The sequence below is a fragment of the Drosophila willistoni genome, assembly GCF_018902025.1.
Source record: "Drosophila willistoni isolate 14030-0811.24 chromosome 2L unlocalized genomic scaffold, UCI_dwil_1.1 Seg72.1, whole genome shotgun sequence".
In the NCBI taxonomy this organism is placed as follows: Eukaryota; Metazoa; Arthropoda; class Insecta; order Diptera; family Drosophilidae; genus Drosophila; species Drosophila willistoni.
In genome coordinates, this window is record NW_025814049.1 from 4,004,102 (window position 1) to 4,022,535 (window position 18,434).

The window sequence follows — 18,434 nt, forward strand, 5'->3', positions numbered from 1 at the left end:
ACTTTTTCTAATTCCAATATATCTAAAGATTTTATTCTTGAATTAAAAAAAAAAAGCATTTCTTTCATTCTTTGAGGACAAGTATTGCAATATTAAAAAATAGTAAATACTTTCAATGTTTTAAAATTTTACTTCTTTGGCAACAAAAACTATATTTCACTCATTATGGTTTTATTTATTTTTTAAATGTGGGCGCCCAGCCAAAATGACTTAGACCTTAGGACTTCCTGCTCAGACCTAAGCACTTTGAGGTTTGAAAAGGACTGCGCAGAGTAGTGGGAAGGAAATATAGTGGCTTGGTTTACGAGTCACTGGCTGAAATAGCGGGACAAGTTGTAGGATTTTCTATCGATAAAATATCGATATTTTGCACCCATTGCAGATGACACATCAGCTGTTTCTAATCGTGCCATCACTATCCAACGTGCTTTATTATTATGAAAAAATTTGTAAATAAATAATTAATTATTTAATAACAAACAGAAACAGATTTACGGTTTGACTACAAGTGGGCGTGTCACTGCCGCAGTATTTGAAAAGGGCAATTAAGTTGCTTTCAAAGTGTGAAATAAGTTGGCACATTGAGAATAGAAAAGGCTGCATATAAATAAATTACCAATCTGCTGCTAAAAAACACCAAAAACCTTAAATAATTCATCTTACAAATAAAAGTAAGTAGAGTTATCAATAGACAACAATTTAAGTTGTTTATTTCATTAAATAAAGCTTAATTATTTTGTTAAACTTATTGTTTTTTTTAGAAATAACATGGCGGTGCTACCACCAGATCCAGTGTTCAGTCTTCGATGTCCAGAGATGGGAGCTGTCAATTCCTTATGTTTCCATGACAATGAGCGGCTTTTGGCTGGAACAATTAAGGGCAGTGTATTCCTTTGGGATTTGCAGGTAAATGGATTAAAAGTCTAATGTTGGCAAAGTTGTAATAATTGGAGTTTCCTGTAATCCTCTCTAGACCAATCGCTCAGCTCTGCATTTCGAAGTTGGTAGTGATCCCATAACCAGTCTACATCACACGCCAGATCGTCTGGTTACTCAAGAGAAGGGAGGAGCTGTTACCATGTTCTCTATAAGCAATAGTAGCTATGTGAAGGAGCGCAGTATTCCTGGAAATCATTTGGGCTACTGCCGCACGGCTCTGCACACTAATTCCAATAATACTAATGAGCAGTTGCTCTTTTACCCCTGCGAAGAGTCTACCATTGGCGTGTTGCATGTGACGGATCCGGCAGCGCCCACACAAATGCTAGTGCCCGATGATCCGCAATTGCCCAAATTGGGCAGTGTCACCTGTTTCAAGCCCTTTGAGTGTGCCTCTCAGTTGTTCCTGTTGGCTGGCTATGAGTCTGGACATTTTCTCACCTGGGATCTAAGCTCTGGCGTTATGGTGGACATTGTTGAGCTAGCCCCCGATCCAATGACAGTGGACTATGATTCCTTAACCAATCGTGGAATAGTGGGTGGGGCTTGTAAGTTATTTCCTAGCTAATCTACTAGAAATTTAATTAATCTTTGCAACTTTCTAGCGGATAAACTAACTACATTTAGTTACCAACGACAATCCATGCAATTGCAACGCGGCACCGAACTGTGCATCAAGAATGCTGGAGTCAATTGTGTTCGCATACGTTCGGATCAGAAAGTATTTGCCAGCGGTGGCTGGGATGGACGCATTCGCATCTTCTCCTGGAAGAGCATGCGTCCATTGGCTGTGCTAACACAGCATAAGCAAGGAGGCGTCATGGATTTGGTCTATTCCAGCCAATCGGTGGCCATGTGGCGAGCACCCATTATGGCAGCTGCTGGCATGGATGCCCAGATCTCACTCTGGGATCTATACAACTGAAGAGTTGCCGAAAGTATCTATTATATACATATATTTAGTTTTAAGTGTTACATCGTGTTGACTTTTGATATTTTCGGCAGCTCTACATACATATTTTTAATTTATAGTTTTAATTAATCAACGACTTGACAACGAGAAGAGTCAGAACTGATTGTTAATCATCTACGCCTTAACTCTCAACTATGCCTAGAGTAAAAAATAAATGAAGTACAATTATCATCAACTTTAAATTATGTCCATTTAAGAGTTTTTAGATTTTGTTTTTTTTTTTCAATAATTTAGAATATTTGTATTTATTTAAAATTGAATTTTTTGCACTTAGTGCCTTATTTTGCTTTCTAAATAGTTTAGTTTTCTGTTTCTAATATCTCCTGATTTCTGACATACACAAAACACACATACATAATATACATATACATAGATAAATACAGGCTATATATATATATATAATAAGGACTAATATCTAATCTCTATTACATTTACTTTTTAATTTTAGCATTGTTGTTGTTGTTGTTAATTATATTGCACGCTTCATCCTCGTCCTTGCTGTGGCCACTATTGCTATGATGATCCATTGAATCGATTTCACGTGTTAGCGCCATTTTCTGGAAATCACAATCAATAATACGTTTCCGTTTACGCAATGGACGACTACATTCCGCCGTGCACTCTGCGGCGGATGCAGCTGCTGTTGCAGTTGTTGTTGTTGGCTCTGCAGTTTTTGTTGCTGGTGGATTGGATGATGATTCTTTGGTTTGGATTAGAGTGCGTTTGGTTTGTAGTCGTGTGATCTTTAATTTGGGCAGTTTTTGGGCTGCTGTGGCGGTGGATGTTTCAGCTTCCGTTTCCGACTGAGATGTTGCCTGGACAATACAGTGCGTTTCCGGCGATGTGGAATCGATGGATGATGGAACTGGCGATGAGGGTGTTGGCGATGGTGAAGCAGCTATAGATGGACTTGTCTTTGGTATTGGTTTCTCCAACTCATCTTCTTCTTCTTCGTCAGCTACTTCATGCTCTGGCCGTTCAGTCTCCGTTTCCGGCTGCTGCTGCTCCTGCTCCTGTTCTTCCTGATCGGTTCGTGTCTTGCTGCAATCGAGTGGCTCCTTTTGTGACCTCTCCTCATCGAAACGCTTACGCTCCTCGGGCGTCAGGTGGGCCTTATAGAAATCCACAATGGGCAGAGGCACGGGTATGGGAATCGGCAGAGGAATAATTATAGGATATGGCACCATTACAGTTACTGGAGGAGCAGTGCCCAATAGACCGAATTCGGGCATTTGCGGGGTGGCAAACGGCGGCGGAGGACCAAAAGGTGGAATAAATCCACGTGGCAGCATTCCCGGAGGCGGTGGCAAAAAATGATGCGGTGGCCGAACACCAAACGGATGCCCGAGCATTCCATTCGGGGGCGTGGCAAAGTAGCTGGGCGGTATGGCGGTGGCGCATCCCCTTCCCAAGGATTGTGTGGGCGTTGGTGGTGCTGCAGCTGGCGGCGGCGGGGCAGACTGTTCCGGCATTGGCATGGGCGAAAGTGGTGGCAATGGCACACTGGATCCCGCGAAATCGGCACTGATTGGCGACGGCTGATGGTGTTGTTGCTGTTTCTGCAGAAGACTGGCCACCGTCTCCGAGCCGGCGGATAGGCCACCACGATGCAATCGCTTCCGTCGACCTGATTTACTTGTTAAATTTTGATGTTGTTGCCGCTGCTGATGCAAAGACGTCTGAGGCGGAGGCGGTGGCTGTGATGCCTGTGCAGCCTGGGGACTCCTTAGGGCCAAAAGCTTGGACACGGGCGCCACTGAGATCAGCGGTTTAGTTGGATTACTTGGCGGTGTGGCGCAGGGTGAATTCCGTTTAATTGGGCCCGGCGATACCGAAACCGTGGATGCCGGCGATGCAGACCTGCTGCGACAATTGCGTAACCACAAATCCGGTGTTATGAGAGCCGCCTCATTGCCAGCATCCAAGCCCTGATCCCTCAAATGTGGATTCATATCCAAATGGGCCTGCGTCTCATTACAGAATATTTGCATTTTATATTGATTGAGACATTTCTCCGAACAGAATTGCAACTGGGAGGCGCCATCCTGGAAATCCACATAGCTGACGGCATGCCGGACATGTTTGCACCAATCGCAGGTTTTGGCCTTCTTGAAGGTGGCCCGACGACTCTGGGTGAAGCAGGATTCCGAACAATAACGTGGCCCATCCGTGCTGGTCAAATAGTCGGGTGCATTTTCTGCAATCGGACGATGACACCAGCAACAGTTGTTGAAGTCTGCAAAGAAGAAGGAGTTTTGGATGAGATTCAATGTCATATTTGCAACTCTTAACGACCTCCCTCCCTCCCTCTCTAGCAGGAGAAAAGGATTTTCATCTCATTCCTCTTGCTCACATGATACTCTAAGATTTATTTTTTGCCAATGGGACCACAGCCTTCTCTCTGTCTCTCTCTCTCTTCCTCGCTCTGCCATTAAATTTTCTGTCTATGGATACTTTGGCAAAACATTTTGTAAACCACATTTTGGGTCTTAATGAATCTCTGTTATTCGATAATGCAGCAGCAACTGAAGCAGCAGCAAAAGTTAGCAAAGTTTCGAACCTGTCTCTCTGTCTATGTCTGTCTATGCGGCTACGCAAAATTTTCAACGCAAATGAAGGATAAATGGCAGGCAGATGAGATGAGATGAGATGGCATGGGATGGGATGAGTGGAAGTACTCGTTGCTAAAGAAGGAATATAGAGAAGGGAGGCCACAAGTCGAACTTATCAAATTGCAGCAGGAAGAAGCAACAAACATTTTTGATTTTCAAATTATTTTCGTTTCGTTTCTCCTTTAGCCTCTCAGGTTATCAACATCTCTCCATCCAACCCATAGACAATGGAATACATAGGCTTACCTATTTTCTCCTCCATTTGAGATGTGCCCATTGCTGATGTTGTGGCCGGTTTACCAATTGAGTTCGGACTCTTGGAATCATCTTCGCGTGAGCTGCGCGTATCATGATCTGAGGGTGTTGTTGTTGTGCTATTGCAATTTAGGCCAGATTTACTAATGCGACCAATACCAATTTGTTCATGTCCATTGCCATTGCCATTGCCAGAAATATTATTGTTGTTGTTGGTACTGCTGCTGGCATTGTTATTCTTATTGTAATTGTTATTACGATAGGACAAAGATCGACCACTGCGTAGGAAACTATGTCGCTTCCTTTCAAGTTGTTGCTGCTGCTGTTGCTGTTGTTGTTGTTGTTGCTGGTGATGTTGTTGCTGTTGCGTGGCCACCGCAGCAGCAGCTGCACTCTGCAACAGACGTGATGTTTTCGCTGTCAAATCCAAACGATCGACATCATAACCATACCAGCCCAATAGCTCATTCATGGTATTGTGAGCAAATTCCTGCAAAGAGAATTAAACCCAACAATTAAGCATAAATTAAAATAGTTTTAGAGTAGAAAATAGGTGTAAAAAAGTAATGGTCAAAAAAAATGTTGAAAGTTATCAAGGTGTTGATTAAGCTTTTTCCAATTATTTATTGGGTTTTCAAGCATTTCATTGACTTTAAAAGGAATATAATAAAAGGAATGCACATTAACCGTATAAAATGTTCATCTAAGCCTTGACATTTGTGTCAATTTGTCGCGTTTTTTTCTGGTTTTGAATTGCTATAAAACAAAATTAGATATGAAGATTACCCATGATTCATAACCATTGAGAGTTCTGATCTTTTTGGCAGAACAGCATCATAATTCATGTTATAATTCACTTCACACAAAACAAGTTTTACTTTCTTATCTTTGTATCTCATTTAAATCCAAATATATCTAATGTCATATCGATGGCCCAAAATTGTCTACTTGCTCGCGATAATTAACTAAGTCATCTCTTGCGAAATTTTTAAAATTACACGTTTTAGTTAATCAATTTTAATAATATTGAAAAGAATCAATACAAAAATATTTTTAATATGTATTATTAAATACCTTTTTTCTAATAAGCAATAAGATGTCTAATAAGTAGACATCTTTTATCGAATTGACGACGGAAAAACGTTTTTTTGGTTTTTCCACATATTGATTAATCCCAAAATCTAAAATATGTATATACATATGTACTTATAAAATTGCATAGTCGATTGAGGGAAAACGATAAAAGTATTTAAAAAATTTATCTTTGCAAGGACATTTTGAAGAACGTTTTAAAATTACATAGTTTTAATCGAAGCGATAACGAAGGATGAAAAAAATCATGACTGTGTTAAAAATAGTAATTTTTTTTTTTTGTTATTTGCTTTAAAGTCCAAGATTAAGGAACAGATTTTTTTTTACTTTTATCGTTCTAATAAGTTTGTATGTATATCTTTATACAGAAAGAGAAAGATAGAAAGAGATATAGAAAAATATAGAATATTTAGATAGACCAAAACTATTTACTAAGTCTAACAATAAGTCACTTGAATGTTGAATAAAGAAGACAAACAAATTTATTATATAGGTATAACTATATTTTTTTGGCGACATTTTGACAAAATATTTGGATATTTCATTTGTTTGCTTGAGAACATTTTATGGGATTTTGAGAAGTCTTTAGATGAAATCAAAATTGTTTTTTTATTTTTTGCTAAGATGTGACTTTAGTTGAGATTCGCCAAAGGTAGTTGAGACACAGCTTCTAAGATAATACAAAACAAATTATTAACTGATTTTTTAAACTTTCACAAACAAATTCATTTAAACAAATGACAAAAATCATTGTGTTGAGCCTAAGAGGTTTTACTCTTTATGTTATAATTTTCTAACAAGTTTTGCTATTTAAAAACTGATTCGTAATGATGGATAAATAAAGTAAAATAAGTAATTTCTAAAAATATACAAAAATCTTAAAAAAAAATTAAATTTTGTTAGTTTTTTGAGCCACAAATTGGTCTGGGCATAGTTTTAGACAACAAAAAGAAAAAAAATGAAGTATTTAATTTTTTGAAATCGTTGTTTTTTTTCCAATAAAGACAATTTAATTGAAAAGTAAGAGATTCTTTAGTTTGAATTATTTTATTTTTATACCTTTTGGCTACATTTGTGTATTATGATTATTGAATTTTGTTTGCAAATTTCTTGTCGATTTTGTTTAATTAACAACTAATTGCATATTTTCTTGATTTTATTTGTTTCTTTTCTTTTGATGTTTTGCAGTCATTTACTTTGTTCATTTTAAGGGTATTAAATTATATAAAGTCTTAATTAACTGACAATATTTTGGCCAATTACTATATTTGCATGGCTTAAATTAAAGTTACTTGGAATCAATCTGCAATTATGCGGATTTTCTGTCGAACTTATGACCTTAAGCATGCATCTACATATAAGAGATACAAGAGTTAATGCAAGTTTTAGGTAATTGATAACATTGATGAAACTTTTGAAAAACACACACACACACACACGCAAACACACACTTACGTAAGTGAAAGCTTCATTATGGCCAGGACAATGTTGGGGCGGGCGAGGATGGCATAATTTCTCTGGCTGATTCCTCTTGGCTTTTGCATTTTGCGCATAAAGGGATCAGTTTACTCAGAGGTATCGTCCCGCCCGGAACCATCCGAACTTTTTCCCCAATCCACTACATCAGATGCTGGACATCGATAGCCAACACACTTTTTGGCTGTAATGTGTAAGAGCGTGTGTGTGTGTGTGTGTGTGCGAGTGTGAGCGGATTGCCTTTTTGTTTTCAATTTAAACAAGAATATTGACTTGAAGATGCCAGAATGTTGTTTTTTTGAATTTTGCGGCTGTTTTTATTGGTCTTTCTTCTTCGTTTTTGTTTTTCTTTTAAATTCTCTTTCCCCTTTTTAAAGTTCCATTTGCAGAACAACAAATGATACTTGTATTTTGTATATATGTATGTACATACATACATATATCTTTTTGTACATCAACAACAAATTTCACACAAGGCTACATACAGAAAAATGCATATCAAATTACATTGAAATTCTCATATTCAAAAAAGTTGTTGCCATTCGACTTTTGCGGGCCACAAACAGAAAGAAAGAAAGAGAGAGAGAGAGAGAGAGAAGGAGAGATATGGGGAAGGGGGTATTTAGCATGAAAAGTTTTATTAAATGTTTAATTCTTGGAGTTTTAGCATACATATATGTTCTTCTTCTCAGGAATGCAGAAAATTACTCATACGCCACATAGTCACATTTTTGTGGCCAATGGACACTTGAGTTATCGTATGCTAAGCTCTCTGGGGCTGCCAACTTGCTGACAAAAACTAAACAGTCCACACATGCAGCTCAATCGTGGCCAGCAATCTTCTTGTTAAGTGTTGAGTTCAAGTTTCTGGTAGAGTATTAAGCAATTCGCATGATAAAAATCTTTTGAGACGAGACGGCTGCTTGCTCGCTTGCTGGGGATATCGATTACATGCCTCAGGTGCGACCTTGTCAAGCCGGCTGCCTGGCCATTGGATATGGATGATAGAAGAGGGATGGAGAGGGGAAACACTACTCTAGGCACGCTTGTCTCAAGTTCAGTTTTTGCAGTCCAACTGTGCGGTAATCGGAGGCCTGGCCAACCATCTCACTCACTCTCTCTCTCTCTCTCTTTCTCGCTTTTTCTCTCAACTCTTTATCTCATTTGTTGTTGTCTCTGTCTCGGTTTTTTTTTCTTTTTTTATAAATATCATTTGTCTGTTAATTTATGTTTGGTTTTTAATTTCTGATTTGTGCGTTCGTTCAGTTTTCTTGCCCTGACAGTTACTCAGTTGCCGAGAGTAGGCGGCAGCGGTGCTGGTAACAGGGGGCGTGGCCAAGGCAGACAACCAAAGACAGAGATAAGACCACGAACCAAGACACAGCCTCAACGATAATTTTGAAAAAAACCAAAACCTGAGCTCAACTGTGAAATTCTAAACCGAAATGCGAATAAAAATCAATTAATTAAAAACTGAAATTTTATGCCTTTCGTGTTGAACTGAAGTTGGAAATTGAAATCGGAATTGTTATGGTGATATCTTGTCTACAACCAACGGACCGACTGACTGACTGTCTGAATCTATATGCATTCCTCCCTGCCTCTTTCAGCTGCTCCTTCCTTGCCTCTTTCGTATTTTGTGCAATAAGAGCTGAACAGAATTCTGTTTTTTTTTTTTTGTGTTATGCATTTTCCGTAATTAATGCTCGAGTATCTTGCAGACACATTTGCCAATTGCTGTGCTCAACCATTTCCATTTCCATTTCCATATCATACCATATATATACTACACATATTCTTGTTCTCATTCCCAATCCCTCCCCCTCCGCGCGCCTCGTTGCCAAGCATTTCAAGTTTTCTGCAAAACTCTCAACTTACAAAAACATATCAAATTTTCGTTTTTATTATGAATCCGTAATGAACTGACTTGACGCTGAGATTCTGAGAGTGTGTGTGTGTGTGTCTCTGTGGCAAGAATGCGACTGAGAATCACTATGAGAATGCACTGAACAAAATGTATCACAAATTTTTCTTTAATTGCAAAGGTCTACTAGCTAATGTGACAGTTAGTAAAAGATAATCAATTTATTTGTTGCCTATGAAAGTTTATCGAAAAAAGCGTAGCTTACTGATAATGATCATTTAATTACTATTTCTATTCTATTCTATTTTTAATATCAATTAGATTCACATTTATCTAAAGTTCATAGGGGATCTACAGAAAAAACCTTAAAAAGAATCTTCTACTAGTAACTATTTACCCTAAGCATAGTACAGTAGAATCTGGTTATAACGACGCTCAAGGGACCGACGATTTTCGTCGTTATGTCCGGAAACTGTACTAACTGGAGGCCCGGAGGTCATATAAGTTTGTATTGGGACCAACAAATCACTAATCGAACTTTATCGTCGCTATAGCTGGACGGACGTTATAACCGGATTCTACTGTACATAGTACAGTAACAACTGACTTCTGCTTTTAAAAGCAACAACAACAATAATATTTCTTAAAATTGACAAACAGAACTATTAATAAATTCTTTAAAATCAACCATGAGGGTAGGAAGTTCGGGTAGTCAGAATTAGAATAATTTTTGATTACTTTGAGCTCTTTATAGCCTTAATTAGTCCTATTTCGAAATGGTCGTACGATTTCGACAAGTCCTCATACTGACAAAATGCCTTCTTGAAAAAATTAATGAAAATACTGAGCCCAAAATTTTAATTTGTTGATCTGATCCTCCCCGAAAATATTTTCTAGAAAGTCCATTGCATTTAAGAAATTTTGAAAATACATTTTAAAGTTATATTTAATTTTCAACATGGACAAAAAATAAACCCTTGTAATCTAAAACTACTACATTAAGTTATTGAAAAGTTAGTTTTTGAAAATAAGTAACATTTAACTTTAGGACAAAGTTTTCACCAACAAGACATTTCAAAATTCTTCAACATTTTCTAAAAGAGAATTAATTTGGTTTTAACTAAGTTGAGCACAAAAAAGAATTTTGTAAATGTTGTCAGCGGAAAGTAATCATTTTTGTTGCATACTTTCGAGGTCAATAAGAATTTGTAAATAACTTATAATTACGCTTATTAAACATAGCAAAATTGGTAGATTACTATTTACTTTTATAAAACTGCATTCAAAACTTTAATAATTCATAATTCATAAATTAATAATTAAATTAATAAGTCCTTAGAATTTCAACTTATTTCTCAATCCTTCTGAACAGCCACAAATGGGCGAAAAGTTATAAAATTTTTAATGGTGATATTAAAAAGAAAAAATGTAAAACTTAAGATAAGCATTGTTGGCCAACTTAAACCTGTAGATCATAAAATAGAGCATAAACCAGTTGCCTTTTCAAAATTGTTTTAAAATCTTTTCTCTTTGAAAACTGATCACTCGAAGAGCAAATGGAGGTCGAGTCTAGAATCTAGATCATCTGATCCCAAATATGCATTGACCATATAAGGGTTAAACAATGCAAACTGTGCACTATTTTCATTTTGACACTCAATTTTTTGCTGACCTACTTCAAACTTAGCCGATGCCGAAGTTTATCTGATTGCGAGACTTATTACGCTTGTCCTTATGCCGTTTGCCTTCATTGCCACTCACTGCCCTCGACAACCCACTGGGTGAGTCTAAGCAAGATTGGCGCTCTGTGTTATATGAGTCGGCCACATTAATACATGTCTACAGTTTCTTAAAAAATAAGAGAGAGAAGGCATTGTGGGGCAGGGGGGGCACAACAAGAAACCTAATAGAATAATGTAAAGTACCCGACAACGATGGCAATAGCTAACGACGACGATGGCGTTGGTGTTGGCGATGTGAGATGCCCGGGCAACCCAATACGCTTATAATAACTCACCCTGAACCCAGTAAACTGAACCGAACCGAACTGAACTGAACTGAACAGAGTCGAGACGAGCTAAAGCTAAAGCTAAAAACGAACTAAAACCAAACTGCAACGGAGCAGTCATCTCCCTATCCAATACACCCCCTACCGCCCTTTGTCTCGGTCTCGGTCTCCGTCTCTATATCCGTACCGTAGTTTGGTAAACCCAATCCGAGGCAGTGTCGTCGTTTCGACACCGACACCATGGCTACAACCACCACCCAAAAAAAAAAAAAAGTAAATATAAAAAACAACACCCAATGGCAACAAATTCTAGAATTACGCTAGTTTCTCAGTCTCTACTGTATGTGTGTGTGTGTGTGTATGTGTGAGAGAGACAAGCGCAAAGTCAGTTGGTTTTTAGTTTGTTGTAATCGAATATCGATAGCTCAGGATTGAATGTCGCCGCGTCCTTCTTTTGATTCTTACATGACATACTTGGTTCTCTCTCACTCTTTCTCTCTCTCTCTCTCTCTCTCACTCGTTCTTTCTAACTTTATCTATTGGTGAGTTTTATAGTATTTTCTCTCTCACTCATTCTCTCTCTTTCTATCTTCATTTCTGGGTTGTTTTTTGCAATTTAATATGTTATATTATTTTAATGTATACCATACATACATCAGATATGCCCTGCTATATGTATGTGTGAGTGTGTGGGGGGGTTTTTTAATACCCCTTATATGAAAGAGTTTAGAAAATTTGTAATCTGTAAAGATAGATTATATATACAATATGTATAACCAAGATTTTCTATTTCTGTAGATAGACGAAGTTTCAGAACCTAGATGATCAGCAAACATTGTTAAGTCTTTATACTTTCAACTTTAAAACAAGTTGGGAATTACAACTCAATAAAGCAAGAACAGAAAGGCTATGCTTACAACACTAGAACTTATGTGCTTTCAGTTTGAAATCTGAAAATTTTAATCTCAAAAAATTGAATCAAATTAATTTCTAATATTTGTTTAACTAAAACACATAATAAGCGAAGATATTAGAATAGTTATACAATAAATAGAATACAGATGGATCTTTTTTCTAAATGAAAAGGATCTTAAAAAATGTAGTCCTTTATATCTTAAACTTGCTACATATATTCAATAATCAACAATCATTTATTATTAAAAATTTAGATTTAATTTAAGCCCTGATACATAATGTTTTCACAAGATTAGATTCATTAAATTAAAATTGAAATAAACAAACAATAAATAAATTTTAAGGGCTCCAAGAAATCTTTATTACAAATGAAATCTTTATTACAAATTAATATAGTCTCGAAGTTTTTCATATTTGTTTAACACACAAAAATGTGCCTATTATAAGATACGCTCATTTTTTATCAATATAAATATTATTATTAGCAAAAAGGAGAATAATATTTCAGTATTTTCGGTCTTAAAATTGATTTATTTTACATTTAAGCCAGCTTGAGGTCAATATTCAAAAAGAACATTATTTCAAAGACCATACAAATAGGTGAGTTTATTTATTAGAGTTTTGAAATATGAAAATTAGTTGATTAAAAGTTAATAAATTGCTTTATGGCTAACAACAATTGATTCTTTTAATTGCCTTATTCCATCATTAATTTCCATTACAGAGAAAATCTCAATTCGTTCGTTTGATCAAGCGATATAGGGTATTTATATAGCCGTCACAGTTTTATGGCAGTTTGCTTATGTGAATTCAAATAAGAGCTAATAGGTTATATGTATTATATTACCAAGAAGTTTGTGTAGCCTGCATTGGTGCTACCAATTAGAGTTAGTCTAAATGATGCTCTTTGACGATCAATTTGTATAACAATTCTTTTTTTATATTTTACATACTTTTGTCATCAGAGCAAAGATGATGATGATGATGATGCACCTGGAACTGCACCTGCCCAAAAGGGGTCAACCTGTTCAAACAGTTGCCGCCTTACCACCCGTTGCCTGTCCCCCCATGAGTAGCTCAAATTATTTTAACGTTATTTTAATTTGAGCTCTCACCATTTCAGACCGACGACACCTGCCCTTCTGCCCTAGCTTCTACTCTTCACACCTGTCAGCTCTCCATCTCTCTCACTCTATGCGTGTGTGTGTGTGTGTGTGTGTGGCGAGTGTGACTGATGCGAGGCGAGCTTTGCCAGGCTCACAGGTTGCCTCATGTTACGTCAACTACTACTGCTCCTGCTGCACTCAATCTCTCACCCTGTGCGTGTGTGTCCCTGCTGCTCTTTTTTTTTTTGCTTTTGTTGCTGTTGTTGTTGCTGGTCTCTCTTGCTCTGGTTCCTAGTGTTTTCTGTATAGAATTTATCATATTCTATTTTGTTTGTAATTCAATCTGCGGCGCTGTTATTAAAGTTCTGCTGCTGCTGCGGCGATATTTGAGCTGCTAACCCACTACCTAAAACCCATCTATCCTGCCCTCTGTCCGTTTTGTTCCGTATCTATATATGTATGCACATATATATATATATATATGACTATATATATATATATATATGTGTGTGTGTAAAGGAAGCAAATGCGTGGGCGTACCCAAGTGGCTGCCTAAGCCCGTCCCTGGCCAGGTTAGCATTTTGCCCATTGTCATTTTGTGGGGCCTCAAATTTCTCAATGCGTTTGTGTAACTGAATTCTTTATGCCTTAGTCGAGATTATACACATTTTAGTCATGATGACTAAAGCAGTTTCATTTGTTTAACAATTTACTACATAGATTTGAGTTGAGTAAAGATCGGAACAAGAAGTAACAACTTATAAAACGTTAGAATTTTACCCTTTAGACCTCATGAGTTTTTAAGCATTCATTAAATGATTAAAACTAAGAGTTTTGAAATTAAAAAAAAATCCAAATTTTTTTAGTATTAATGATTTTATAAAATAGCAATATGAACCTTAAGGACCTCTTGAGTTGAAAAAAAAAACAAAATTATGAATACCAAACAAATTTATTGCACTTTTCTAAGAGAATCTGAGAATTATCTATAATTAAATTTTCTAAAAAAATTTTCTATTGTATAAGTTTATGCCATATGAACAAAACCCTAACATTATTCTATGGAACCATCGTATACTTTATATGTCAAATAATATTCGATAGAATATCTTTTTTTAATATTATAAATTAATTATAATATTAATAGAATATCTTTTTCAAGACCGAATTGTACTCTTCTTTTACAAACGAAACTATCTAACTTTTTTATTTTAAAGTTGAAGCTTGAAAAACTTAAGATGCGAACAAATTATAATAATATTTTTATGCGATTATTAAAAATTTTTTCAAACAGCTAAAGAATTCTCTAGTTTTCGAACTTTTCATGCACAAACATTAGTATACTATCGATCTGCACTTGTAAATAAACATACATACATACATATATTTGAACTGAACAATCTTCTAGTCTCATGTATGTACATATATATAAAGTGAATTCGAAATCAAAGCATAAAAATTGGATTATTTCTTCTTGATTGTTTTGAAAGTGAGGATGAGTTTCAAATTAACTAAATATAATATAAAATATTAACATTTTTTATTTCATTAACTACGATCTCAATCCCATAAACTTCTTCTTTACCACTTTTCCACTTTTTCTTATGCCCTAACGTATCCTTTTTTGTTTGTCTGTCATTCTTTCTTTCTTTTTCTTTTTTGTTTTTTGGGTGGTTTTCTTTTCGTGAGGACATTGAGCCATGACTTGGTAGCCGCTGTCGCTGTCATCGTCATCGACGTTGTTCCCATTGTCGTTGGCATAAAGCGGAAACCTTGAAGCATATCACCTTACCACAGTCCTATCAAATAGCACCCATATTGCTGTTGTTGTTATTGTTGTTGTTATTGTTGTTGTAATTGTTGTGTAATTATATTTTTGTTGTTTTTTTTTCGTTTAATTTTCATACAAATTATATATTAATTGATTTTTTTTTCCAAACATACAGAATGAGCAAAATTTTTAATGAATGGGAAAAAATAACTTTGTCTGGTGCTCTCCCAATTTTTTGTTGCTGCTGATGGAAACTTTAAACTCTGCATTTGGCCACAAGTTTGACCAAGTCTCTGAAACCAAGAGCCAAGAACCTTCAGTTCATTATGATAATTTTTCTGTTTAATAAGTAGGTATCATAGCGTTCAACTGCAAGCCATTGGCTACAATTTCAATTCAACGATCAGATTACACGTACAGCATAAAAAAACAAAAAACAGAATATATAACAAAACAAAGCAACAACAATATATGTATGTGTGCTATCTCATTTCTTTGGTGTGGCATTAAATTAATTTTGCTCATTTGAAGTTGCACGAATGATAGTAAGGGGGTTAAAGAGAGACGAGGAGGATGAATGGAGGCGAGCTGCATCAATTTGCAACCCACTCAGAGACTCAGAGACTCACACACTCACTCACTCACTCATTCATTCAGTCACTCGTTAAAATGATTATAAAAAATTTATCAATATAATATTACGAACAGTTCCCTCCATCATCTCATCTTACCACCACCACCAGCAGCAACAACATCAACAACAACAACAATAATGATATAGTCATACAATGTTGTCGTAATCGTAATCGTTAGACTTTAATGCTAACTCCGCATCCGCTTACAAATGCCTCGAGAACTGCGCCAAACAACAAATTTCAAAAGAAGGCCAACAGAAGAGAATGCCAGCACATTGCAAATTGAAACGATTTTTTTTTTGTTCTCGATGCTAAATTTTCACTAGATTTAGTTGGAAATTGAATTGGTCAAACAAGCAACTGGACATTGTTGGCCTGATATTTGATATTATAGTTGAAATTAGCCTCTTAGTATTTTTTATCATAAACTGAGTCATTGACATTTTACATCATTATACTTTGATGGATTTAGCTACGTAAGTTTAGGACTGGACTTGCCATAAATATTGCTTTGGGCTTTGTTAAGTTGACTAAGCCTTTATCATAGTTTAAAATAATTTAAAATAAATTTCTCAGCTCGGTTTGAGAACCGTAGGTACTAGAGTGGACAAAAGTTTATCAAGATCTTTGGTGAAACTATATATGTACGTATTTTTAACATTCGACAAACGGTCATTTCAATACCAACAATCTTACACGACTGTAATCTTGGTTTAAACGAAAAGGTTATTAGAAAGTTGGACAATTTGTTACCAAAACAATCTTTAAAGTAAAAATGTAATCGTAACAAATTGTAGGACTCTTCTCGATGCCAAATCTTTTTCATAGTTAAATTAGTCAGATATTTTCTTGAAAAATATCATACATATGTGTATGTACTTATGTTGTTCCTTTCTGCATATCTCAATGAGGCTCGATATCCTCTTGAATAGAGTCACGCAATTGCGTAGTAATTGTCCTCAAAATGAAAGTTCTTAAATAAATGAAGTAAGTAAGTCGTCTCGCCGACTTAGGTATACCATACACCAGTAAAGCATATATTTTAACTTTATTAAACAAATGCATTTTCTGCTTTTTGGTGTCTCTAGCTGGAATAGTTTTTGAGATAAACTCTTCTTTTAAATTGCGCTGGCGGAAAGGGGCGTGTCAAAAATTTGAAATAAACTTGATCACTCTACATACTACACGAGTCTACATACCAAATTTGGTGGCTCTAGCTCTTACAGTCTCCGAGATCTTGGTGTTCATACGGACAGACGGACGGACAGACGGACAAGGCTTGATCGACTCGGCTGTTGATCCTGATCAAGAATATATATACTTCATGGGGTCGGAGAAGCTTCCTTCTGCCTGTTACATACATTTTGGCGACTTTAATATACCATTTCACCCTATGGGTGTATGGTAAAAAAATAGACATTTAAACATTTCACTTGCCCTCGCCCTGACCTTACCTGGCTAGGACCTTGATTACAATTAAAAAATTTTAATCAAAAAACTATTTAATTTATTTATTCTGTATTACATAGAACAACTAATGTTTGGCTTCACGACTTTTAAGGAACTTTTGTAGTAATTATAAATGAGACTAAACCTAACTCAAAACCAAAAAGATTTGATTTTATCTAAAAGTCAATCGAGCAGATGAAAAGTTTTGATAAATAGATAATAGGATATAAAGTTCATATTTCTTTTTGTTTTAACCAAAGACTTCTAAGCATTTGTTTAAGTTTGTCACTTTAGGCCTTTAGAATAATTACATTATTTATACTTACTATTGATCAATTAATGATCTTTAAGTTATTAAGGCACAACAGATATTATTGTAAGTAAATCTGCACCCCATTGTCTACTTTCTAAAACGATAGCTAAATCATCTATCGAACAGTTTGAAAAAGTTATAAATTTTTTAGCTCCTTAAAATGCCATTTAAATATCAACAACAAACATTTTACACGATTTTCCATTTAGCATAAAAATTAATAATCGGACAATAATTCACCGAAAACTATTAAGATCATGTTGGAATCCATGAAAAAGGTGAATGATTTGCGAAAGATGATAATAATTATTAATAATCAATCGTAAAAGAATCACTACAAAAATTTACAAGTTTTTTGGTAGTACATTCTAAAATAGAATTGCCATTTTAAAATCGATAAAAATTTATCTAAGTGAAGACTTTAAAAAGTTGGCCAAAGTGGAATATTTATATCTTAAGAGATCGGAAATGTTTGTTAATACGATTTCAAAATGATTACTCAGATAAACAAAGATTTCACAAGGTATATCTATTTAATCAGCCTATGTGTGTGTGTGTGTGTTATTCACCTTTTCTATTGAGTATGCTCATTCTAAACATTGTCAAAAATCACCCCGCCAACAGAAAACAAAGCAGAATAAGATACAAATGTATCTCATTTGAAATTTTAGTTTTTAGTCTTACCTTAATTTCATCGCTGGGCAATTCCTTTTTGATCTGCACCGTTGGACCAACACTGGCTGCATCTCTTAAACTGGATGGTGAAGTTTTGGCCGACATTTCGTTTATGTTTTTAGTTTTTTTCTACTTTTTTTTAGTTTCTATTTCTTTGCGTTTTGACTAGTTAGAAGAAGAACAAATTGTGTTATTTATAGAGCTATGTATATGGGAGCAAGATTCGAATTGTAGAGTGAAAAAGTGAATGAATTTCCTGCCCATCCATCATCATCATCATGAACATGGATTAATCCTTCTGTATATATAGTTTATAATATATCTTACATATGTATAGTTGTTTGAAAAAAA

At 35.6% G+C, this 18,434-nt stretch overlaps 2 protein-coding genes across 2 annotated transcripts; one reads left to right on the forward strand and one right to left on the reverse strand.

Moving 5' to 3' along the window:
* Positions 1-394: 394 nt before the first annotated feature.
* Positions 395-2,104, forward strand: LOC6646253 (guanine nucleotide-binding protein subunit beta-like protein 1). The gene is made up of 4 exons (XM_002068669.3): positions 395-671; positions 762-906; positions 974-1,487; positions 1,545-2,104. Exons 2-4 carry the CDS (start codon positions 769-771, stop codon positions 1,862-1,864), a joined length of 972 nt encoding a protein of 323 aa, XP_002068705.1. The 5' UTR covers positions 395-671; positions 762-768; the 3' UTR covers positions 1,865-2,104.
* A 54-nt stretch (positions 2,105-2,158) lies between these two features.
* Positions 2,159-18,239, reverse strand: LOC6646252 (sine oculis-binding protein homolog). Its single transcript, XM_023177801.2, has 3 exons — positions 18,093-18,239; positions 4,771-5,269; positions 2,159-4,148 (listed from the first exon to the last, which is right to left on the reverse strand). Exons 1-3 carry the CDS (start codon positions 18,186-18,188, stop codon positions 2,344-2,346), a joined length of 2,400 nt encoding a protein of 799 aa, XP_023033569.1. The 5' UTR covers positions 18,189-18,239; the 3' UTR covers positions 2,159-2,343.
* Positions 18,240-18,434: the final 195 nt, after the last annotated feature.

Coding starts and splice junctions, on each gene's coding strand:
- LOC6646253 (XM_002068669.3), top strand. CDS start 769: ATGGCGGTGCTACCACCAGATCCAGTGTTCAGTCTTCGATGTCCAGAG. Junction 907..973: donor TATTCCTTTGGGATTTGCAG/GTAAATGGATTA, acceptor AATCCTCTCTAG/ACCAATCGCTCAGCTCTGCA. Junction 1,488..1,544: donor TGGAATAGTGGGTGGGGCTT/GTAAGTTATTTC, acceptor GCAACTTTCTAG/CGGATAAACTAACTACATTT.
- LOC6646252 (XM_023177801.2), bottom strand. CDS start 18,188: ATGTCGGCCAAAACTTCACCATCCAGTTTAAGAGATGCAGCCAGTGTT. Junction 5,270..18,092: donor TGCCCAGCGATGAAATTAAG/GTAAGACTAAAA, acceptor TTCTCTTTGCAG/GAATTTGCTCACAATACCAT. Junction 4,149..4,770: donor TCAAATGGAGGAGAAAATAG/GTAAGCCTATGT, acceptor TCTTCTTTGCAG/ACTTCAACAACTGTTGCTGG.